The following is a 25,507-nucleotide window of genomic DNA, read 5'->3' as shown; positions in this document are numbered from 1 at the left end:
AGCACATTTTCATAAAAGCATTTTTATTTAGTTTCAACGCCCTTTAGAGATTTAGATCATGAATATCAGGACAGGCCCAAGCAGGTACAGATACACAACAGGCTCTTCGCTCCAGATCGTAAAACTGATTAGCATATATAATCTGATCACAGTCAACATGGAACAGGAGGTACTCAAACAACGAAATGTCACATGCTAGCAGAGAAAAATGGAAATTGTCTGTTGAATTATAACATTGTGTATGAACAGTACAAATAGGTTCAAACTCGGACAGCAAATAAGTACTCCCTGAGAAGCTGCTTTTCACATTTTAAGAGCAAAAAAACATTTGTAACAAAAGTTAAATATCGAACAAGCTGGATGTTGAACAGTGAAAGGAGTAATGTTTCATATTCAACTGTTTTGAGTGGGTCATGGTCAGATAAATTGGATAGGTTAAAATGTGGTCCAAACACATTTCTTTGGACCAAAAATACACGGAGCAGAAACAGAGGAACATGGGTGTATTTTAAAAAACTGACATATTTCAGTGAGTTAGCTTTTCTGTTTTGTCTTACAGAAGCTAAGTTTGACAGCCAAAAATGGTACACACCTTAATTTCATACTTCAAACCATCGTTCCATGCTTATTCAATTAACCTCAAATCCAACTTAGTCCGTTCCAACAGTTCCACATTTACCGTGATCAGTCCAAAACTAGGAGAACAAAAACTTTGTACATTAGTTTGAGTCAGTAGATGTGGGACATGACAGATACAGGAGGCAAAGCAGGTTAACTATTTTAAGTGCAGTAGAATGTGTAGTTACTGTTACTCCATTTAAAGCAGTCTAGGCATACACAGTACACAAATTCACTCTTTCTGCAACAATGATTTAACATCCATAGGTGACAGGCAAAACATGCTTTTGTCCTTACAATGCAAGATGGGGAATTACCTGAGGATGTTAGATTTTTTTTTGTTTTAATGTAATTCTCCAAACGGTTGCTTTTTCATGTTCTCTTTCAGGACAAAGAAAAGGGCATAAAAGGAAAATGAACAAAGATAGAATCCTTACGAGTATATCACTAGCACTGTAAATCAAATAATAATAAAAGGTGCAGAAATTAAAACACATGAAGGATTGTTTCGCCAGGACAAAAAAAAAGGTAATCATGAATTAAAAAGAGTAAAAACAACACCATCTAAAACACAAAATACAATGTGTTTTAATTGAAGAAAAATAAAATAAGCCCACCAGTCCCCTCTGACATATTGTAGCAACCTTAGTCTACTCCGATGACATGGGCTGATAGACAGTGGTTGGGAATCAGTAACAAATACATATATCCTCCCCAAATCAATGAAGACATGTCAAATCAACCCTCTATGGCAGTGATAGGTGATACCCAGCCAGTTGCGCTGGTAATAGGTTGACGTTCAACTGGTGTTTAGTTCTGGTGATCATTTGAAATTATATTGGTGTTGATGAATGTAGGAGTTACTGTAGGTCAAGGGTCGGTCAGGGGTCGTGAACAGGGTATCAGGTGACATTAACATAGGCGTTGGTCAAGGGTCACGTACGGGGTATCAGGTAGGCCAGTCTAGCTGTCAATCATCTCAGACAGCTCCAGCAGGTAGTCATCCTCTCCCTTGCCTGGATCCAGCTCCAAGTCATCGTCCAGACGGTCATCTGTGAACTCGTTCATCAACTCGTCGAATTCATCCATGGCGGAGGTTGAGGAGCTAGCGGAAGGGGCTGTTGCGGCCGAGCGAGACATCGCAACGCTGGGCCGCCGGGGCTTGGGCTGGATGGGTGTATTCACCACAGAGCTAGAGAGGAGAGAGGGGAACAGAGTTCAAGCTCATTTAGCCATTGTTTGGCTTTATGCTAGGTTTAACCATATGACAGTATATGGGTGAGTTGTAACCGCAGAGCAGTTTGCAAGTGTTACCTCTGTGGGACTATGCAGGTCTCTGGGGCTGCTGTGGTGATGGCTGGGCTGTGTTGGTTGACAGGGACTGCCTGGAACTCCTCTCTCAGGGGGCTGGAGCTGAGGCCAGGGCCCGGGATGGTGGGGGGTCTCCTGGAGACCACAGGGCTTATCTGCACCTTCACACTGGAGGAAGTAGAGGACACCTGGAGAGAACAAAGTTAACACAGGTTACAATAACAGTGGTTGTTCAAAGTACATCTCCATAACATCACAAAAGGAAACCCTACTATGCTGAGAGAGCAACTTACTCTGTTTCACTTCGGAATTTGACGAAATTGGACAATCGGCTACTTTTGACCAATTAATTTAACGTGGTTACAGGGTTAATTATGCATGGTTACAGGCTTAAAACAGAAACAAAGGAGTTTAGGTATTTATTCAGAGTGGTTAAGGTTAGGGCTATGGTTTAGGGAAAGCATAAAACTAAATTAATGAAGTACTCTCCCTGTTTGCTGGACAATTTTGAATTGTTGAGGTGCAGTGGTCTGAGCAGAGTACTCTGGTTCTGAACGTTGTGAGTTTGAGCCCAGTGTGTGTATAAATATATGCATTTTGTTGTGAGCGTTGACGACTGCATATATATTGACGTTCTCAGGACCTTTTCAAACATCCAAAATCGACGTGTTTTCTAGTGACCAGCCTGAGAGTGAGCTTTGAGACATACCTCTCTCCGTTTGCAGGGAAGTTCCTGCAGTGGCTCCTCCTGCACTGCATAGGTGCTATTGAGGGGTTTGACTGCAGCGACAGCAGATCTAGCGGATGTTCTCTTCTGGCCTGGTTTCACCTGGGCAGCCAGCTTCATAACAGAAGGCCTCACGTTCAGCTTGGGCCTCACTGCAACAACAGCACACAGGATGTCAGACTAATACTTTGGAGTTGATCTTTGCATAGGCTTTCTAGATAAGTGTAGAAAAGAGCTTGCGAGAGGATTTCTCTCTGGAGGCATATACCTTTAGCTTCAGTAGCTTGCCCTGGGGACTTCTTCTGGGCTCCATCCTGAGCCTTCTCAACCGGAGAACCTTTCACAGAGGGCCCAGGGGAGGCCGCTGCTGCGGCAGCCTGCTTTGGGGGACTGGCACCGCCTGGGGAGCCTCTCTTCCTCTTGCCTGGGGCAGTGCTGGAACTCCTGGGGCTGAGTGAGGGGGAGTCTGCCTCTGCCTGCCTCAGTGGAGACCCCTGGTTGGGGGAGGTGGCGCAGGGCAAAGGAGAGGCAACCTTGGGTTTGAGGGTGATGCGCTGGCGAACGGGGGCTTTGGGTGCCTGGGCATGTGCCTCCAGGGTGATTGAGGGGGGAGAGGAGGCGGCAGGGGTGCTCACACACACCCTCTTCTCCCGCTGGTGGGCGGGGCCTGTGGCCTGTTTTGGGAAAGAGTCTGCCTCGGCAGAGCCCTCTGGTTGGCTGGAGGACGAGGCCTGCTCTTCCTGCAGCTGTTGCCTGCGGAGCCTCTTCTCACGCATGATCTCCTCAAAGGTCTTCACCTTCACACTGTCACCAGACACAGCATCACTCCTACCGTTAGCAGGGCTCGCCTAAGGACCAGAGGAATAGTGACATTAAGTGACTAACAGAGCTGATTGAGTATAACTACATATTTGGATGTACAGTATTCATACAGAAGGACACAATTCTTACCTCAGTAGCAACAGAAGACTCCCTCTTCTCGGTCACCTCAGATGTCTTCTGGGTGGTAGTGCTGGCAGCTGTCAGGACAACAAAAGAATGTCTTAGAATTATACAAGACACTACAGCTAGTTGGGTCAAGCCACCTTACAACGTAAATTACTATGAGCAATTCTAAAAGGTTTATATCAAATCAATAATAAACTCCTTACCAGAAGAAGCTGCTTTGTTGATGCGCAGTCCCAGGGGCTTCTTGGTGCCTCCCTCTCCAGAGGCTGAGCCTGGGATTTTTCTGTTGGACGCCTCCTGTCCCCTGGCCTGCATCTTGGCTGCCTTCTCCCTGCGGATCTCCTCCAGGGTCTTTACCTTAACTCCACCTCCAGGAGGTGCGCCCCGGCTGGGCATGGCTGGCTCAGTGGGTCCCTGGGCCTGGGAGTTCCCTGGAGATGCTTCCATAGCCTCCTGCATGGCCTTTCTGAGGCTGGGTCCTTGCTGCTGGTCCTGCTCCAGCTTTCTCTTGGCGTGGAGGATCTCTGAGAAGGTCTTCACGTGGAGGCTGACTGCAGGTTTGCCAGTGGTGCCTCTCTTTGGGGCCTTGCTGGTACTGGTGGTATCAGGAGTTGAAGGGAGAGGGTGGTCCCCCAGAGCTTGTCCTTGGGACTTAGCCAACTTCTCCCCCCTGATTTCCTCCAGGGTTTTGATGCGGATTATTTCCGGTGCTGTATTCTCACTGTTGTTCTCAGCTGAGGGAGAGGTTAGAGATTAAAATACAAACAATAATACATTTCATTCAACATTTACAAACAAAAATAATTGTATACTGTTAAAAGATACCCATTTCTAATGAAGATTGTACGAGCCACCCAAAGCACTTTTTGAAAGACATTTGTTAATTGTGAGAGGCAAATTAATGATTTTACCTGATTCAGAGGCAGAAGTGGGTTCAACAGGTAATCCCAATCTATCCCTGACAGGTTTCAGAGCTAAGGGTTGAAAAAACAAACATGAGATGAATTCAAATGATCAATGACAATTTCTTTAAACACCACTTTTACTTAGTATCTAACAATTATGCATCTCCTGTGGCACAGATGGTCCTAGAGGGAATCTAACGTGGATTCCTTTGTTCCAGAACAGACACCGGATTCTGCTTAACCACTAATCAGGGACTTTAACCAATGATGGGATTCAATTCACACCCTGGGCATGCCCCAGGTGAACCTGGTTGGTGTTGATTGCATTCAATTTGGAAGCAGGCTGCCTCCCAGGTGTGAGCCAGGGGTGTAATCATTAGTCCAAACAGTAGAACAAGTTTGTTTGACAAATTCAGGTAGGTCCCTCCCTATTTAGTTTACTTCCATTTAAAAAACATTTTGCAACAGAATTGGCATAATGAATACACCACAGGTGCCCCATTCTAAAAGTGACCTAGGTTGAAGGGCCACTGCCCCTAAAAAAACAACTAATCCCTTTGAAAATGGCATCAATACGAGTCAAACATTTAATCTCATCTCAAAATTGACTACAAAGTGTAAATGGGATGATTTGTCAGTCTCACCTAAAACAAAGGTAAGGTTGGGTTTGAATTACGTCAACAATTCATGGCCCCCTTTGCCATGCTCCACATACAAATCGCCCCTTCACCTACCTTCATTGAATGGGACTCTGTTTCATCGCCCCAAGCACATTAAAAGGATCACTGCCGTTTGAGAATGAATAGCCCTATACAGATTGACTATGGCGCTCCAGTTTGCATGCCCTGCTGAAGGACCCTAGTACCATACCATGCGGAATAAATGGTTGAAGCTTGTTGGTCCCCAATGATGGTGAGTATAATGCTAGCTAGACCATACTGCTGGTTATGTATATTTTGACAATCATTATCATCGCTAGCATAGCTGACGTTACCTAGCTACCTAGCCAGAAACAGACTAGACCTTCATTACATTCTCTCTAGTCGGAACGTAGCTATGCCACGACCAGAACAGTGCGGAGCTGGCGTGAGATATGACTTGGAAAAACCTGCCTCAATTCAGGTATAGGAGATTATCCCATTACCCGAACTGACAAATCAAGAAGCTTGAAAGACTGCAAGTTTTTAATGACTGCTAGTTTTTGTCAGCATGCTAGGCTAGCTAATGCTATAACAGCCCATTGGATTCAACAACAGTTCTGGTAGCTACTCACCTCAATGCTAGACGTCACATTTTAATGGAATCCAATGGGCTGCTATAGCATTATCTAGCCTGGCATGCTGACAAAGCTAGTAGAAAAACCTTTGTCATGATTGTGATGTTGCCAGATTAACTTTAGATGCACTATAAATTCAGCCAGCTAACTAAGATTGAGAGGACCACAGTATTTCAGCTAGCTAACATCAATCAAATTTGATTTGAAGCATTGCTATTTTTTGACAAACTTAAGTCATATAATGGCAACATTGCCATTTCTCTCAAGTAAATTTGACATATGGCAAAGTTGTTTCCTACTAACTATTTGCCTACTTTAGCAATGTCATCATTTCTATGCCACTTTAAATTAGTGGAATTTATACTAAACAGTCAGCCTCCGAGGTGCAGGGCACAAATTAATTGAATGCAGCTATGGCTAATACAATATTTTCTTGTGTTAAATCATTATAGTGAATAAATTGCATATAGGCTGTGATTTACTTAGAATTAAATAAACAAAAAGCCTCGGTCTTCAGTGCCTTTGAATTCACTTTTAGAAACACGTTTAGCCAGTCTGTGGTTTCAGGCTCATGGGAGAGCAGGCCAGCAGTGGAGAATACCATCTCCACAGTTGCAGAGCTACTGGGGATGCTAGAAATCCTTCTGGCCACTCTTGCCAGGCTGGGCAGGGATGCAGAGTTGTTTTTAAAAAAAATTATAGGTAGGCCTAAAGGTTTTTAGGCAAATTAACCCTATCAAATCAGAAAGCTCCTTGAAAAGAGGTGATGTCAGGCCTAATGAGCCAAAATCCAGAATAGCCTTTTGTATAGATAATAGAATGAAAATTAATGCAAGAGATCAGATTATTTATAAATACTTTTCTACAATGACACAGCTAGCAAAACACCTCGTTACTTTCTGTTAACATGTGCACGTAGTACACTATCATGCTTTTGGGATTTGGGTCTTTTCAGATTGCACAATGATTTTTTTTTAGTTGTGGACACTAGATCACTACACTCCCTCTCTTGCTTTTGATCCTCACCTTGACTTAGTACCTGTATGTTTAATCACTTCCTTTATGAAAATATTTAGCAAACTCAATGCCAGTAGCTATAGCAGCACACAAGTAGCCTACAAATGCATACTGGGGCGGGCATGCCCTGAGCTCCTGAAGTGAGCACTACTGGAACTCTCCAGTCAAATTGGGCACGCTCTGCTCCAGCTCCGCTCACATACTATGGTCCAGGGCATAGCCTAGCCCAGTGGAACCAGCCTGATCACTGTGTTAGGTAGGTTTAGTCTGACCTGTTCAGACTTCAACTTTAACATAGGTGGTATCTGATGCACAAACATATACTCTCTCTGCCATTGGTAATAGAATATTCAAAGCATCCGCCGGCATTTCCCCATACATCTGCTTGTAGTTATTGAACTCAACCTGCAGGAAGTTTGTTTGTTGTGATTGAGTGGGAGGAAACAGCTGAAGGCAAGGTTCTGACAGATCGGTGCGACTTGGTGGTGGCAAAGACACATCAAACGATACCCCCAAGCCAACTCATGTTTGGCTTCTGTCATGGCCCCTAGCATTTCTATAGGAGCAAGTCAAAAAACGAGGCCAAATCAGCGGGTGCAGTTCACCTTTAAGCGCGTGGAGTAATGAATAGGATTCTGTGATTGCTTTTGTTTAAAACACTATCTGCCTTCCAAATGAAAACCAGACTGAAGAAAAATAAACGCAACATGTAGTGTTGGTCCCATGTTTCATAAGATGAAATAAAAGATCCCAGAAATGCTCCATATGCACAAAAATCTTATTTTTCTAAAATGTTGAGTATTTCTGTCTTTGTGCCCCCCAAGGCCGCTTCCATTGCAGTCATGTGAAATCAATAAATTAGGGCCTAATTTATTTATTTTTAACTGACTGATTTCCTTCTATGAACTAACTCAGTAAAATCTTAGAAATTGTTGCATGTTGTGTTTATATTTTTATTCAGTATAGTTGGAAAAGTCTAACATGTTTTATTGGAAAGAGTTGTTTCTGAACAATACGACAGACTGGCACAGATTACCGTTCCATTCGAGCAGGCAGTGTGCCTCCCTCACTGGTTTCGCTTGGTCATGTGATGAGCCATAGCCTGGTTCAACCCAGTTCCATCTTAATGTAACTCAATTAGTACAACCAGGGTCATTTTCATCAGGCACAGAAGACAAACCGGGAGGGACCACTAATACCTGTCCAATAAACGCACATTTTTGTTTTCCATTGCCAAAAATGTCTAAATGTTTTCTACAGCAAACAAAGAACAAAGGCAAACATGCCATTTCAATTATATTTTCTAAATTAAGAACTAGTATTCCTGATAGTCTGAGGTAAATCAATCCATTGGGGATATTTGATTGTCATTTCCCTTCGCATACCTTTCTGAGGCGGCAGGTCCATTTCACCCTCGTCCATTTTCCTCCCGAGGCGCTCGGCCAGACAGCGTTTCATTGGCAGGTCACCCCCGGCAGGAACTTCTAAAAGGTCAGAGATCATGGAAGCTTAGTGTTGGTGACCAATGGTACCACCAATAACGAGTGTAATTTTGTAGTTAATTTAACACTGTACATCTACCTCTAACAATTATTATTATTATTTGGGGGTCCTTACATTTTTCCACTTAGACTTGACAAATATGTCATGGAAATGTGTTTTTTGCATGTCACAGCCAGCATCAATTGAGGTTAAGTGCCTTGCTCAGGGGCACAGCGACAGATTTTTCACCTTGTCAGCTCCGGTATTCGAACCAGCAACATTTTGGTTACTGGCCCGACACTAACCTCGAGGCTACCATTGACTTCCTTACATTTTATAGATAAACAAGATAATTGAAAACATTTACCTTTGACTATTATTCTCTTCCCAAGCCTGTCTGCAACATTGCGTCTCACGGTCTCTTCACCAAAGACCACAGTGTCTGAGGGGGCAGCAAGTGTGTGTTCATATGTACTTGTGCGATTCACTTCAACAACATAAAATCTGGGATCTTGTGTTAATCTATACACAAGGCTCAGTTAGATCAGTGTTCAATGATTCTTACCATCCTTGGCTGTAAAGAGAGATGGCCGGATGAAGGATCTCATGTTCTCCTTCTCTCCGCTGGCACCATTGTTCCGCTGATCTGAGCCCTGGCCAGGAACTGGATAACCTGACAAAGTACAGTTGATAAACTCACACCTCATCATTTACACCATAATAACACAAAAGGCAATAGTAAATGTATTTGGGAGGTAAGAGGAAGGATGAACTCACCAGCTCTCCTCATACTGGCTTTCAGCGCTTTCCTCAGTCTGATCTCCTCCAAGGTTCTGACACCAAAGTCCAGTGAATCATCTGTGCCAAAGAAACACGGTTAGCCAATCAGTCATAGAGGCCGCTCAAAGAACATGGGGTCACTCCAGTCTCCTTTTCACCTCATTTAACACCTGATTTACTTAACAAAAGGAACACCTCAATATGTGGTCCAGGTACAGTGTCTTCAGAAAGTATTCACACCCCTTGACTTTTCCCACATTTTGTTGTCTTACATCCTGAATTTAAAATAGATTCATTCAGGGTTCGTACAGACAGTGGCAAGTCAAATTCAAGGACTTAAGTACTTTTTAAAGCAGTAATATTTATTTTTAAAGACCATTAATTTGGCCAGGTCGCAGTTGTAATTGAGAACTTTGTAATAGTTAATATTATGCAATTGTTTCTAGTCGCCACCAGATGGCAGTATATAGCTACAACCTCATGAAAAAATGAACTTCATATTCTTCACTACCTTGCAAGTTCTACTCAATAATACATTTTCACCACTTATTTAATACATATGAGTGTTAGCACTGATAAGAAGAGAATTGGGACATGTCCACTGGTGAACACACTTCCTATTTGCATTACTAGACAATTCCAGCTCAATGACGACTTTATAATTGGGCATTTGGGAAGATACTACTTAACTTCTTGGTGACAGGGGGGCAGTATTGAGTAGCTTGGATGAATAAGGTGCCCAGAGTAAACTGCCTGCTACTCTGTCCCAGATGTTAATATATGCATATTAGTAGTATTGGATAGAAAACACTGAAGTTTCTAAAACTGTTTGAATGATGTCTGAGTATAACAGAACTCATATGGCAAGAGTGGGAAGTGGGAAATCTGAGGTTTGTAGTTTCATTTAAGTGATTGCCTATCCAATATGCTGTGTCTGAGGCCAGATTGCACTTCCCAAGGCTTCCAGCAGATGTCAAGTCTTTAGAAAGTTGATTGAGGCTTCTATTGTGGAAGGATGTCGAATAAGAGTTGTATCAACAAGTGGACAAGGCTGAGGCCAATCAGTTGTTTACTGCGCGTTCCTTCTTTTTCCTCTAATGAATACGCTATTGTCCGCTTGGAATATTATTGAAGATTTATTATAAAAAGACTAAGGATTGATTGTAAACATCTATAAACTAATGGAACTCTTGACTTTGTCTGGATTTTGCGTTCGTGCATTGTGCCTTTGGAATAGTGAACTAAACGCGAACAAAACGAAGGAATTTGGACATAAATATGGACGTAATTGAACAAAACAAACATTTCTTGTGGAAGTGGGAGTCCTGGGAGTTCATTCCCGACAAAGATCAGCAAAGATTTATAATGCTATTTATGACTTTTGTTGACTCCACAATTTGGCGGGTAACTGTATGGCTTGCTTTTGTGGCTGAACGCGGTTCGGAGATTGAATATTGTGCTTTTGCCATAAAGCTTTTTTGAAATCTGACACAGCGCTTGCATTAAGAACAAGTTTATCTTTAATTCTATGTAAAACATGTATCTTTCATCAAAGATTATGATGAGTATTTCTGTTATTTGACATGGCTCTCTGCAATTTCTCTGGATGTTTTGGAGGCATTTCTGAACATGGCGCCAATGTAAACTGAGGTTTTTGGATATAAATATGAACTTGCTCGAACAAAACATACACGTATTGTGTAACATTGAGTCCTGGGAGTGTCATCTGATGAAGATCGTCAAAGGTTAGTGATTCATTTGATCTATTTCTGCTTTGTGAGACACCTCTCTTTGGTTGGAAAATGGCTGAATGCTTTCTGTGACTAGTTGGTGACCTAACATAATGACATGTTCTGCTTTTGCCGAAAAGCCTTTTTGAAATCGGACACTGTGGTTGGAGGATAACGAGAAGTGTATCTTTAAAATGGTGTAAAATACTTGTTATGGTTGAGGAATTTTAATTATGAGATTTCTGTTGTTTTGAATTTGGCACCCTGCAATTTCACTGGCTGTTGGCGAGGTGGGACGCTAGCGTCTCGAACGATTCCAGAGAGGTTAATAGCATCTTGCTTCCGACTGGCAGTAATAATTCAAGCATCAATGTAATATATTCTATATGCAATTGTTTCTAGTCACCACCAGACAACAGTACATCTCCACAGCCTCAAAAATAACTGACTATTCATTACCTTAAACCTTCTACTCAATAATACGTGTTTCACTACATAGCATAAGTGGTAAGTCAGTACTGATGATGTTGACTGATTTCCTTATGAATTGTAAGTCTTTCAAAAATCTTTGAAATTGTTGCATGTTTCGTTTATATTTTTGTTCAGTGTACATATTAAATTGTCTTTATTTAAAATGTTCTTTATTTCACAATTTTAGGTCCCACAGGCTTTCCCAACACATGACATGAATGTGAATTCTGACAGTGTAAAATGCCTTTAGTTGACTCTAAAATGTATTCTATACCCATTTGAAGAAATGTTGATAAGATTAGAGAATCTATCAGGGGGACCCTATTTAAATTTTAGGGGACCCCACATGGGTCCTGGACCGCAGGTTTGGGAACCCCTGTACTTCCCTGCGTCCTCTCTATTTGCAGCCTCACTCACCACTGTCTCTAACTAATCTCTATAAAATAAAATAAATTGTTATGAGAACTTATAGTAACCCATCTTTTGATTATAGCCAGCTTAATTTCAGTCAAATGCTGCTTTCGAGGTCAGGCTCCATTCAACGTTAGCTTCTAACTTCATCCTTCTAGCAAGCTAGCTACCTACAGTGGGGCAAAAAAGTATTTAGTCAGCCACCAATTGTGCAAGTTCTCCTACTTCAAAAGGTGAGTGAGGCCTGTAATTTATCATAGGTACACTTCAACTATGACAGACAAAATTAGCAAAAAAAAATAAAGAAAATAACATTGTAGGATTTTAAATGAATTTATTTGCAAATTATGGTGGAAAATAAGTATTTGGTCACCTACAAACAAGCAACATTTCTGGCTCTCACAGACCTGTAACTTCTTCTTTAAGAGGCTCCTCTGTCCTCCACTCATTACCTGTATTAATGGCACCGGTTTAAACTTATCAGTATAAAATACCTGTCCACAACCTAAAACAGTCACACTCCAAACTCCACTATGGCCAATACCAAAGAGCTGTCAAAGGACACCAGAAACAAAATTGTAGACCTGCACCAGGCTGGGAAGACTGAATCTGCAATAGGTAAGCAGCTTGGTTTGAAGAAATCAACTGTGGGAGCAATTATTAGGAAATGGAAGACATACAAGACCATTGACAAATCTCCCTCGATCTGGGGCTCCACGCAAGATCTCACCACGTGGGGTCAAAATGATCACAAGAACGGTGAGCAAAAATCCCAGAACCACACGGGGGGACCTAGTGAATGACCTGCAGAGAGCTGGGACCAAAGTAACAAAGCCTACCATCAGTAACACACTACGCCGCCAGGGACTCAAATCCTGCAGTGCCAGACGTGTCCCCCTGCTTAAGCCAGTACATGTCCAGGCCCGTCTGAAGTTTGCTAGAGAGCATTTGGATGATCCAGAAGACGATTGGGAGAATGTCAGATGAAACCAAAATATAACTTTTTGGTAAAAACTCAACTCGTCATGTTTGGAGGACAAAGAATGCCGAGATGCATCCAAAGAACACCATACCTACTGTGAAGCATGGGGGTGGAAACATCATGCTTTGGGGCTGTTTTTCTGCAAAGGGACCAGGACAACTGATCCGTGTAAAGGAAAGAATGAATGGGGCCATGTATCGTGAGATTTTGAGTGAAAACCTCCTTCCATCAGCAAGGGCATTGAAGATGAAACGTGGCTGGGTCTTTCAGCATGACAATGATCCCAAACCCACCGCCCGGGCAACAAAGGAGTGGCTTCGTAAGAAGCATTTCAAGGTCCTGGAGTGGCCTAGCCAGTCTCCAGACTTACAGAAAACGTTTGACCTCTGTCATTGCCAACAAAGGGTATATAACAAAGTATTGAGGAACTTTTGTTATTGACCAAATACTTATTTTCCACCATAATTTGCAAATAAATTCATTAAAAATCCTACAATGTAATTTTCTGGATTTTTTTTCCTCATTGTCTGTCATAGTTGAAGTGTACCTATGATCAAAATTACAGGCCTCATCTTTTCAAGTGGGAGAACTTGCACAATTGGTGGCTGACTAAATACTTTTTTGCCCCACTGTAGCTAATAGCCAGAGCCCTTGAACTACATTGAAATTGGACTTAAATATAAGCAACTATTTGCCAGTTGTATACTCATTCTACGACTGAATCTACATTTGCCCAGCATTTTAGCTATCGATGTGACATTTGGAGGCACTTAGTCAGTTCTGCACCTGGCTGGCTGAGTGGCAGTGTTGGTGGAATGAGCGAGTTCGCCTGGTAACCAGAGAGCAAAACACGTAAAAAAAACATCTGCAGTCTGCCTGGAAATTATTTTACAAGACCAATATATTTTTCATAAACAATTGTTCTCTCATTTTAATTCAAGTACTAACTAACTTGAGAAAATGTTATTTAAGGTATTCCAGTACTTAATTTCAGAGCGCCAAATTTAAGTAATTTAAGCACCTCAAGCACCTTGTGCGAACCAAGTGTGTTCAAGTGGCTCTTCATGGCCGACTGAAAAAATATATAAAACGCAACATGTAAAGTGTTGGTCCGTGTTTTATGAGCTGTAAGAAAGTGAAACACGTGAGAAAATACAACTAAGTAGTCTGCCTGGAAATTCATTTGTAAGACCAATACAGATATGAGGTGGTCATTCTAAAACCATGTTAAACCCTATTATTGACAGTGAGTGAGTCCATGCAACTTCTTACGTAACACCCAATAATGTCAAAGTGGACTTATGTTTTCATTAAAAGAATTACACAAATTATTTAAATAAAGCTGATTGGTCTTGAGTCATTAAATATACAACCCCTTTGTTATGGGAAGCCTAAATAAGTTAAGGAGTAAAAATGTGCTTAACGAGTTACATAAGAAATTGCATTGACTATGTGCAATAATAGGATTTAACATGTTTTTTAAATGACTACCTCATCTCTGTACCCCACATAGAATTATCTTTAAGGTCCCTCAATCGAGCAGTGGATTTCAAACACAGAATCAACCAAACACCAGGGAGGTGCCTTGCAAACAGTTGTATGAGAGGAAGAAATCCGCTCAGGGATTTCACCATGAGGCCAATGGTGACAAACAGTTAGTTTACTGTGATAGGGGAAAACTAAGGATGGATCAACAACATTGAAGTTACTCCACATTTATAACCTAATTGACAGAGTGAAAAGGAAGCCTGTTTACAAGGTACTAACATAATACTGCAAAAAAAATGGCAAAGCAATTCACATGTCCTGAATGCACCATGTTATGTTTGGGGCAAATCCAATACAAAACCGAGTACCACTCTCCATATTTTCAAGCATAGTTTTTGGCGGCATCTTGTTATGGGTATGCTTTTAATCGTTAAGGACTGTGGAGTTTCAGGATAAAAAATAAACGGAATGGAGCTAAGCATAGGCATAATCCTAAAGGAAAAACTGATCTTGTCTGCTGAAACTTGTTATCTAGTAATTATCAATTTGACAGAACTTGAAGAATTTTGAAAATAATAAAATGGGTAAATGTTGCACAATCTAGGTGTGGAAATCTCTTAGACTTGCCCAGAAAAACTAAACTCTTATCTCTGCCAAAGGTGCTTCTACAAAGTACTGACTCAGGGGTGTGAATACTTATGTAAATGAGATATCTGTATTTTATTTTCAATGCATTTGCAAACATTTATAAAACACATTGGTTCACTTTGTCATTATGGCGTATTGTGAGTAGATGGGTGAGAATCTATTTAATCGATTTTGAATTCAGGCTGTAACAAAATGTGGAATAAATCAAGGGGTATGAATACTTTGAAGGCACTGTATGTCATGACATAGAACAAGTGGTGGGATGAGCCTTTCCTCTTGTTCTCTATTGCTCCTTAATTTTTGTATTTATTATTATTTAACTTTAACTCAGTTAAGAACAAATTCTTATTTACAATGACGGCCTATCCCGGCCAAACCCTAACGACGCAGGGCCAATTGTGCACCTCACTTTGAGACTCCCAATCATGGCCGGTTGTGATACATCCTGGAATCGAACCAGGATCTGTAGTGATGCCTCTAGCACTGAGATGCAGTGCCTTAGACCGTTGCGCCACTTGGGAGCCCTTAAGGGGGAGGCCAATGACATACCGGATTCCCACCAGAACAACTCCTTGAATGCTCAACTCTTTGAAGTTAACAAAAAAATACTACTTTACTCAAAACATATTTTTATTACACCTTAGTATGTGTACTTTTATGAATTTATACTTGGGATATCACTTTTCAACAGTAAAAATAAAAAATAGCTGGCGGATGTCTTTTAAAGGGATTGTTCCATTCGAAGGTCTTTCAATTACAACACTTATCAATGAAGCACTGAAAAGCGAAGCCGTCAACTGAAGTTTGAGCCTACCCTTGTAGCGTTTCAAACTAAATCTGTGTTAAAACAGGCATTGTTTAAGATGTTAATCTATTCTATGTGTTGTGTCTTTGTCCTCTTCTTACCTGAGGTGGAGCCCACGGCCATCTTCCTGGGAGAGACCACTCTGGATCCGTCTGAGCCAGACCTGCTGTCCTCCCCCTCTGACAACTGATCTGCACGCACGCACGCACACACAAAAAATACCCTTTAAATGGTATTTCTCAAATTATTCTGGAAAAAAACTATTGTACTGTACCCAAAAATATCCATATCATTTTCACCTAGCACTTTAATCACCTTAAAGGTCTGCTCCACTGTCTCTGCGCAAATGCCCTTTTAAGAGCTCCTTTCTGTGACTGCGCTGTCTATCTTTCCACTGTGTATCTTTCCATTGCCGAGCTCCTTCTTGCCCTACATGCTGTTCAAATTTTATATTGCTTTTTATTGTTTCTTTTTACATTGTTTGCTCTTCCTTTCTAGTGGTAAAGTGTGTTGTGACCTTTGTAAATTGCACTTTAAATAAACTTGATGACGTTTCTCACCATCTTCATCCTCATCTTCGTCATCTGCCGGGTTAATAACCACAGGCGGGTGAGTGGGGCTGGGAACATTCTCCTGAGTCTCAGCCTTAATGACCCCACGGAGCTGGGGATTGGCTGGGCTGGGGATGGGTACAGGAGGCAAAGAATCCTCATGAGGCTCCTCCTCTTCTTTCAGGACCGAACCTGAGTGACAAGACAATCAAGCTCAGAAACTATGGATAAACTCTGGTTGTGGTGAAGAATAGGTTCATAAGTGAATCCAAATATGTTATTCATCTCAATCATAATTTATCTGCTGATACACAATCATGTCAATAATGTGTTCATGAGCCATGCGATGCTAAGGAGATAAAGATCAGTAAGCTAATGGTGGCTTGGTCAGGATCGACCTCTTCAGAGCGACTACTCACTTTTGTTGGGCGGTACGTATTGGCCGTCTATTAAGCGTGGTTTCTCGTGGTGGAAGGCACAGTGCGGCTTCTGGCAGCCAGCAGGCTGGTTCTCCCAGTAACAAGCAATCTCCTTCCTGTTTTTCTGTAAGAGGGGAAGAGAGCAGGTCAGAAAATATAGCATAATGTCTTGCAACATAGGAGTCTTTATGAAAGCTCACTTTAAAAAACAAAGTGAAATTCATCCCTTAAAAGCTATAACCGAGTGCCTCAAAATGGCCAGGTTAAAAACTAGGGAATATGGTATTACTGCGAGGAGACCCCCAAAAAGGTTTAAATGTCCCCCCGACAAGTCCAGAGGCACACAACCCCTGACCCAGGTTAAGAGAGGATATTTCTCTACACTTCCATAATGGCAACTCAAGACACACACAGCCTTGAGTATGCAAAGCTTTAAGGGGATATTCCTGAAATACTTTTTTGGTTTGTTTGACAAAATTGAGGCAAGAATGAGCAAAAATGGTCTACTGAAAAAGAGAGCACTATCCTAACCTTGATCTCCATGTGGCGGAACTTGCAGACCTGTCGGAAACAGCGGCTCTCCTGCCACAGGCTGCAAACGACCTCACTGCCCATTGCGGCTTCACAGTGTCTGAAGGGGCAACTGTCACCCTGCACCAGGAGACAAAAACACAACCATGTTAATACTTACTTCTGAGAGCTGCATTTACACCACAAACACAGCAACACAGAAAATGCTACAGTGCTAGTTTCTCTTTATGACCCATACCTTAGCGCAGTTGGAGTAGTAAAAGAAATAGCAGTCATCTCCATGGTTAGTCATGTTCAGGATGGTGGACTGGATTCACGTCCGGGTCAGGGATGTTCTCTTCGGGGCCAACAGGACTCTCCCTAGGCTGGCAACAGTGAAACAGAAGCCATGGTCATTTCTCTGCCATTAGTGGACTTTATTGCTTCACTGTGGTGGCAACAGAACTCCACAGAGTTGAATTTGAATTTCTTTGAGGACTATATAAAGGAAACACCAACATAAGTGCGCCTTAATTAATAGGGTGTTGGTCCACCACGAGCCGCCGGAACAGCGTCAATGCTACTTGGTATAGATTCTACAAGTGTCTGGAACTCTACTGGAGGGATAAAACGGCACTCTTCCACAAGGAATTCCATCATTTGGTGTTTTGTTGGTGGTTAGTGCTGAGCGATTAACCCAAAAAAATGTTAAAGCACAAATTGACTGACATCGGTTCAATTATTTGAATTCCACTTCGTTACATCTTTTTCTTCCTGTGAGCTCAATGTGCAGTTCTTGTCAAGATAAATCAGATGAAGCCTGAACTATGCGATGTAGAAGGGAGTTGTAGTTTCCAGTAGGCCAACATTCTACATAGTTTAGCTCAGAAAACATGGTAATTAACTACAATGATCATAATCCATTGTACGTTCACTTAAACCCAGAAATCTGCTCCTTTTATTCTCTGTTCCCAATGCACTAGACGACTAGTTCTTACAGCCTTTAGCTGTACCCTCATCCTACTCCTCCTCTGGTGATATAGAGGTTAACTCAGGCCCTGCAGACCCCAGTATCACACCTATTTCCCCAGGGACTATCATTTGTTGACTTCTGTAACCGTAAAATCATGTTAACATCAGAAGCCTTCTCCCTAAGTTTGTTTTATTCACTGCTTTAGCACACTCCGCCAACCCTGATGTGCTAGCCGTGTCTGAATCCTGGCCTAGGAAGGCCATCAAATTCTGAAGTCTACATCCCCAACTACAACATTTACCACCAAGATAGAACTGCTAAAGGGGGCAGGGTCGCAATCTACTGCAGAGATTGACAAAACTCTGCAGGCTCTCTATCCAGGTCTGTGCCCAAACAGTTTGAGCTTCTACTTCTCAAAATCCACCTTTCCAGAAATAAGTCTCTCACTGTTGCCGCTTGCTATAGACCCCCCTAAGCCCCCAGTTGTGCCCTGGACTCCATTCGCGAATTGATTGCCCCTTATTTATCTTCAGAATTTGTACTGTCAGGTGACCTAAACTGGGATATGCTTAACATCCCTGCCGTCCTACAATCTAAGCTAGATGCCCCCAATCTCTCACAAATGATCAAGGAACCTACCAGGTACAACCCCAAAACCGTAAACATGGGCACCCTCATAGATATCATCCTGACCAACCTGCCCTTAAAATACACCTCTGCCGTCTTCAACCAGGATCTCAGCGATCACTGCCTCGTTGCCTGTGTCCGTAATTGGTCCGCGGTCAAACAACCACCCCGCATCACTGTGAAATGCTCCCTAAAACACTTAAACTCATTCTTTCCTTACAGTTCTCTGCTGCCAATGACTGGAACGAATTGCAAAAATCACTGAAGCTGGAGACTGATATCTCCCTCACTTAATTCAAGCATCAGCTGTCAGAGCAGCTTACCGATCACTGTACCTGTACACAGCCAATCTGTAAATAGCCCACCCAACTACGTCATTCCACAAATTGTTATTTATTTTTGCACCCCAGTATCTCTACTTGCACATCATCATCTGCACATCTATCACTCCAGTGTTAATGCTAAATTGTAATTACTTCACTACTACGGCTTATTTATTGCCTTACCTCCCTAATCTTACTACATTTGCACACACTGTATATAGATTTTTCATTGTGTTTTCCCCCCATTGTGTTATTGACTGTACGTTTGTTTATCCCATGTGTAACTCTGTGGTGTTGTTTTTGTCGCACCGCTTTGCTTTATCTTGGCCAGGTCGCAGTTGTAAATGAGAACTTGTTCTCAACTGGCCTACCTGGTTAAAAAAATAATTATAATTTAAGTAAAAAAATTGGGGTGGGATCTGGTGACTGACACAAACACACCCTTTAAACCCTACGCTCCTTTGAGACCCCCTTTCAAAGTCACAGCTCTTTTCTCCTAGCCACGGTAGCCAAAATAATGGACAACTGGCCCTAACCATGATGTGATGCTAATTGCTTAATTCATTCAGGAACCACGCCTGTGTAGAAGCACCTGCTTTCAATATATTTTGTATCACTCGTTTACTCATATGTCCACGACAGGAATATGACCCAGAGTAGAAGTTGCAGAGAAACTAAACTCTGCTTGAAAGGGTTGTGAGGCTAAACTCACCTGTAGTGGCTAAGAAGATTCCTCCTTTCCTCACACACTTCTGATAGGGTGTCTCCGTGGCAACAAAGGTCCTGAAGGAACACTTGATCCGTGAGATAAAAGGAAAAAGGGATTGTCCAGAGACACTCGTCGTCCTATGACCTCCCTTATGACTCCTTCCAGCCAGACTGCTAAGATTTACAGATGGATGGTGCAAGAATGTCCATTCTTTTGTAGATTATTTTTTGTTAATGGGGGGAATGTGAGATAGAAGCGAATCCAAAAAGACAGCCAGAGGAAAAAAGGAGAGGTTTTGAAAGAGAAAAAAAAAATGGGGTGAAGAGAGGGGGGGGGGGAAGAAAAATCTTCGACTTCTTCTTAAACTTGATGGCATAAAGGATGCTGTAGAAAAATATAAGTAAGGGTGGGGCTTCTAGGGATTCCAGCAGGCAAAAAGTTTGGAGTGGAAAAAAAGTGGTGGGAATTTTGCATAAAATCTTCTGGGAATCTACTTTCTTTATAATGAACTCTATCCCACATCCAAAGATCTTCAGGAACGGACAAGAAGCTGCTTCTTAACCTAGATTTAAATCAAACAAAAACACTCCCCTGGAGAACTGAATAGAAATTGGTTAGAGTACAGGACAGAGAAAGACTTGCACACAAACACAGTATCTGAACTGCAGTTTCTCACCAAAGTGTAGTTAACATCAAGAGAGAAAATGTATAACATGACAAGGATGTGTCAACACCATCCACAATAGCGTATGATTAACCATTGTTTCCCAACTCCGGTCCTGGAGTATCCCCAACAGCACACATTTTTGTTGTAGCCCCTGACAAAAACATCTGTTCCAACTTAGCAATGGCTGGATGATTAGTTGACAAGTAATATCAGGTGTGCTTGTCCAGGGCCACAACATAAATATGTACTGTTGGAGATATTAGAGGAAAAGAGTTGGGAAACATTGTAGAGCATGGGTCAAACTGAACTTGACTATAACAGACTACACAACTGGGTATTGTGTAATCCATTATTGGGAGCTCAATCAGATCATACTACTTGATATGTTTGGATATCAACCCATTGCTTCAATTTTGTGTATTTCATTTGGAATAATAAAATGTTAAACTGTATGTAGTTTGTAACATTTGACACATCTGTCCAGAGGCCCCCAAAACATCTTAACTTGGAGGGCCTCGATGTAGGTTTGCAATTTCGATGAGTAACATACCGCACTGTTATCGTACAATCCAGGACAGACATTTCGAATAATGTAATTAGGTAATTAAACAGCTAAAAAAACACGTTATTTAAAACGTAAAATTATAAAACATTAAATATATTGGCAAGACGAATTACCAGAATTACTGGGCGAATGCGAGTTTCATCTTCATACGTGGTAGTTACTGAAAACACAAAATGCATTGCAACATTTAGATAGCTAACGTTACTCATGTTATATAGGACTGATTTAGAAAAATAACGTTCCAAATTACGATACACGCGTTTGTAACTTTTGCCCCACATCAAAATACAAAATATCTAACGTTAGCTAAGGTAACTAGAAACAAATCGTTCTGGTTGTATTTATATTGGCGTGTGTATTATGTAAATTGTTCCCATTCAGGGTTCCCTGACATAAGACTACCTGATCAAATAAAGGCTGAATAAACTCCAAAGCCAAGTTACCTGACTAACGTTAACTAGTTACAGTAACAGTTAGCTAAACAATAGAAACAGTCACTTGCTATTGTAGGTACGTTATTACAAATTAAATGTCTAACCTTCCTTAGCTAGCTAACGTTAAACTCAGTCACCGTTATGTCATTGGCAAAATGAACTGGGTGGTAATTGTATTCAACAAACGTTAGCTAGTTACCAGCTATGTATAGACTCTGGTTACAAGGCCTCGATGCTAGCAACTAATATTATACTTCTTGGCCTAGCCAAACTCTGTGGCCTAGTTAATAGCGACGAGGCTCGAGCTAACTCGTTGTTGCTAACATTAGCTAGCTAACTCGGACGTTTTACACCTCGCTTCCAAGTAAAGATCTACTCTTAAATAGTAATACAATGACATCAAGACAAAACAATGATTTAATAAAGCGAGTTAGTTACCAGTATTACAAAAAAGGTTAAAATGTTTGTCCCACTACAAGAGAACAACACGTCCGCCGGGTTCCTTGCTGCGCAGCACTGGAGCCTGGAACAAAATGGCGACGACTCACACAAAGAATAGACATAGAAAATCAATGCTAGATCAGAGATGAATGATTCAAAGTGAACTTTTTGGAGCTTTACAGACATAACTATAACGCACGTGCCTATTTTAATATACGATCTCAAACTTTATGGATTTAAAAAATAAGTTGACTTATTTTAAGTTTCCTTATTTTTTTTATCCTTAAAGTCTTAGATCTTATTGGAAAATGCATGCACATTCTATTTACTTTTTGTCTATGGTCAATAGTCACCACAGACAAAAGGGAAATCAGTATCTTCAACGTCACTTACTGTATATTACGTCATGATTTATGTCAGTCTACCTACTAGTTGAACAATTCAAAGTGAACTTGTTAGACCTTTACAGACAACTATCACATGTGTATTTTAATAACTATTATATGTTATTGTAGCCGGTGCTATTCTGCACCACTGTAACTCTGCGTTGTGTGTGGTTGATAGAGACTATGAACGTGGACTTTGGAGATCAGGTAGTTTTAATCAAGCAGAACTGACTCTCTGGATCCTGCATCTGCATCCAAAAGGAAATAAAACATTTGTAGAGCACATATGTTCTGAGAATCGTCACCTCTTTCTCTCTCAGTGCATCAAAATGATTTTCGAATACAAAAATGAATACACTCTCTCCTTATTATACATAACATATTTTACATAGATAAAACCACATACCTGCATCCAAAAGGAAATAAAACATTTGTAGAGCACATATGTTCTGAGAATCGTTGCCTCTTTCTACAACAGATGCACAATAGGAGGGATTGGGATCATTCGAGGAGCTAGCATCGTTCACACATACAATAGCCTGCTAATACCTTAGCTATTAACCACATGTTGAATTCAGAATATTGACATCATCCTAAAAAGTACAATTACAAGTGCATCTTAACAATACCATCCACTTATGAGTAACCTCTAAATATACATCATTATTCATGAACAAAACACTGTGTGTATGACGTTGTACTTAAAAGAATCAAACTTTTCTGAAGACAGAAAAAGCGTGCCTACCTCTCTCAGTGCATCAAAATGATTTGAGCACGAGCACGCCGGGCAAAATATAAGTACACACTCCCCTTCTCCCAGGATGCAGGCATGCATAACAAATCAACACAACATATTGATATATGAACCTGGTGAAATTCACATAGTACTTTAACAACTGTTACATTCACCCCTCCTGAATTTCACCAACCTTGTAAAACAACAAAATAACCTACCAAGCTCAAGGCTTAATTCTGAATTCAGCTCAAAGCTACCCATAGGGTTCAGGGCAAGTGAAAGTTGGTCAGGCCTTCAACTGCCCCTAGATGCATAGTGCCTCTTACACTATATCTACATTATTTTCCTTTAAAAAAAATCCAGTACTAAATCATCTCTGTACTATGTTAAACTTACACCTTCTGGTGGATTGACTCTATTAGTCTCTTTACTGGTTTAACTACCCTCCCCGCCCTTGTGCGACCTGCCACTGGGCTAGGGGCCATAGTAACTAACGGTGGCTCTGGCCTTGGATCATTGATCAGAGGTGGGTTTGAAGGAATCAGCTCCAGAATCTCAGAGGTGCTTCCCCGGTCATTTTCCTCAAGAAAACAAGGTTCTTCTGGCTCTGACTTTCCATCCAATGTCCAGAGCTCGGAGTAATCGCTTGAATCCTCCGCCAGCCAGGATGCACTTTCCTCCCCAGAGTCCTCCATGTCTTCCCTGTCCAGTCCATCGCCGGAGTGGGTGACCTCTCCTGCATCTACATTGATTGAAGGCCCAGCAGCATCACTGTCATTGAAGTGCACTGAATCATCAATTTCAAATGGCAGGAAATTCACCTGCAGCAGTAGATTCCTGTGAACCACTTTCTCTCTGCCGTAACGGTCTTGGATTATGTACGTGTGAGTTTGTGGATTGACTGAAGTCACTGTGAAAAGCTTGGGGTTCCACTTGTCAGCCAACTTGCGGCGGCCCCTTTCACCCTTGTTGGCGATGAGGACACGATCCCCCATGGACAAACCGATGCCTTTAACCCGCTTGTCATACTCCCGATCTTGTCGTCTCTGTTGCTTGTCAGTGTGCCTTTGGGCAACACTCATAGCTTCCTTCAGCCCAGTGATCAGAGTCTCGACATACTTGTTGCAATCCACAACACTGGAGTCGTCCAAAACATTGCGGAACATAACATCCACTGGTAGCCGAGGAACTCTACCAAACATGAGAAAGAATGGAGCATAGCCCGTAGTCTTGTGAACAGTGGCATTGTAGGCAAGTGTTAATGACTAGATTTGTTCAGGCCAATGTTCTTTGGTTTTCAAGGGCAGACTCCTGAGCATGCTACCTAAAGTCCTGTTGAAGCGTTCAGTTTCTCCATTCCCCATTGGGTGATATGCTGTGGTTCTTGACTTTTGGACACCGGAGAGCTTAAGCAGTTCTGCTATTAGCTCACTCTCAAAATTTGCGCCTTGATCAGTATGGATCCTTGATGCAAAGCCGTAGACACAGAAGACATGATCCCACAGTTTACAAGCTACTTGCTTGGCTGTCTGGTTTCTGCATGGCCATGCATGGGCCAGTTTAGTGAGGTGGTAAGTCACCACCAGAACATCAACTGAGTTCTTCTTACTGTCTTCCGCTGTCCAAAATTCCAAACACTCCAACTCCATGGGAGAGCAAGTTTTGATGCTCTCTAACGGGGCTCTAGCCGCTGGCTCTGGAGTCTTTGCTAGAACGCATCTCTGGCAGCAGCGCACATACTCCTTGATGTCTCTCTCCATTGCAGGCCAGAAAAATCTCTGTCTGGCCAGAACTAGCGTTCTAGCTTGGCCTTGATGTCCTGCAAGGTCGTGAATGCCAGTCATCGCTTTGAGTCTCAACACCTCTGGCAAGACATACTGGAACCTTCTCCGGTTTGTGTGACTCTCCTTAATGACACGATACAGAACTCCCTCTCTTAGGATCAAGCGATCCCACTGTTTCATCAGCAACAACACTTTAGAAGAAACATTGTATCGATCTCGTCTGGTGGGCTGTTTCTTACTGAAGACGAAAGGGATGACCTTGGAAGTCACAGAGTCTTGCAGCTGGAGATCTCGAAGTTCCTCGTGCGAGAGTTCAGGCAAAGTGTCAATACCAGGAGAAAGCAGTCGTTGGGTGTTGGAACCAAGCTGGATTGCTTGCATCTCCGTTGAACATTCCCAGTCAATATGGAGCTGAGATATGGCCTTCACTTTAGCAGTGGTCAAAGAGTTTATCTCCTGGGGATAAGAAGCCCAACTGAAGGCATCTTGGACATCATCATTCAGTGTCCCAACAGCCTCAGACAGAAGTGCTAGGTAGGACTCCCTCATCAGTCTCTGCGCGACAGTCACTGCAAAGGGATCGCGGCTCAGTGCATCTGCTACTGTATTCTTGCTGCCTGGGATACGCTTCAAATCAAAGTTGTCAACTTGGCAACCCATCTTTGCTCGCAAGCGTCCAGCTTGGGTTTTGTCATGATGTACGTTAACGGGTTACTATCTGTCCAGACAGTGAACTCGTGCCCCTTAAGCCAGTGACTGAATTTCTCACACACACTCCATTTC

The 25,507-nt window shown here is 42.0% G+C and overlaps 1 protein-coding gene across 6 annotated transcripts; it reads right to left on the bottom strand.

Moving 5' to 3' along the window:
* Nucleotides 1–6: 6 nt before the first annotated feature.
* zc3h11a (zinc finger CCCH-type containing 11A) lies at nt 7–22,517 on the bottom strand. 6 transcript variants are annotated; one of them, XM_021568759.3, is made up of 19 exons: nt 21,816–22,517; nt 21,057–21,103; nt 19,715–19,785; nt 17,339–17,465; nt 17,101–17,220; nt 16,570–16,693; nt 16,160–16,342; nt 15,701–15,790; nt 9,062–9,142; nt 8,850–8,957; nt 8,652–8,726; nt 8,188–8,286; nt 4,516–4,578; nt 3,808–4,338; nt 3,608–3,675; nt 2,925–3,504; nt 2,639–2,808; nt 1,933–2,117; nt 7–1,810 (listed from the first exon to the last, which is right to left on the bottom strand). In XM_021568759.3, the coding sequence occupies exons 4-19, from the start codon at nt 17,390–17,392 to the stop codon at nt 1,582–1,584; spliced, it is 2,760 nt and encodes a 919-aa protein (XP_021424434.3). In that variant the 5' UTR covers nt 17,393–17,465; nt 19,715–19,785; nt 21,057–21,103; nt 21,816–22,517; the 3' UTR covers nt 7–1,581. The 6 variants fall into 6 exon arrangements, with proteins under 6 accessions (XP_021424434.3, XP_021424432.3, XP_021424433.3 ...); XM_021568757.3 differs by having other exon boundaries at nt 19,715–20,310; nt 21,816–21,938; XM_021568758.3 differs by having other exon boundaries at nt 19,715–20,273; nt 21,816–21,934.
* Between the last annotated feature and the right edge of the window lie 2,990 nt (nt 22,518–25,507).

The sequence above is a fragment of the Oncorhynchus mykiss genome, chromosome 17 (assembly GCF_057628025.1).
Source record: "Oncorhynchus mykiss isolate SJ-2025 chromosome 17, ASM5762802v1, whole genome shotgun sequence".
Lineage (NCBI taxonomy): Eukaryota > Metazoa > Chordata > Actinopteri > Salmoniformes > Salmonidae > Oncorhynchus > Oncorhynchus mykiss.
This window is presented reverse-complemented; position numbering and strand designations above follow the sequence as displayed.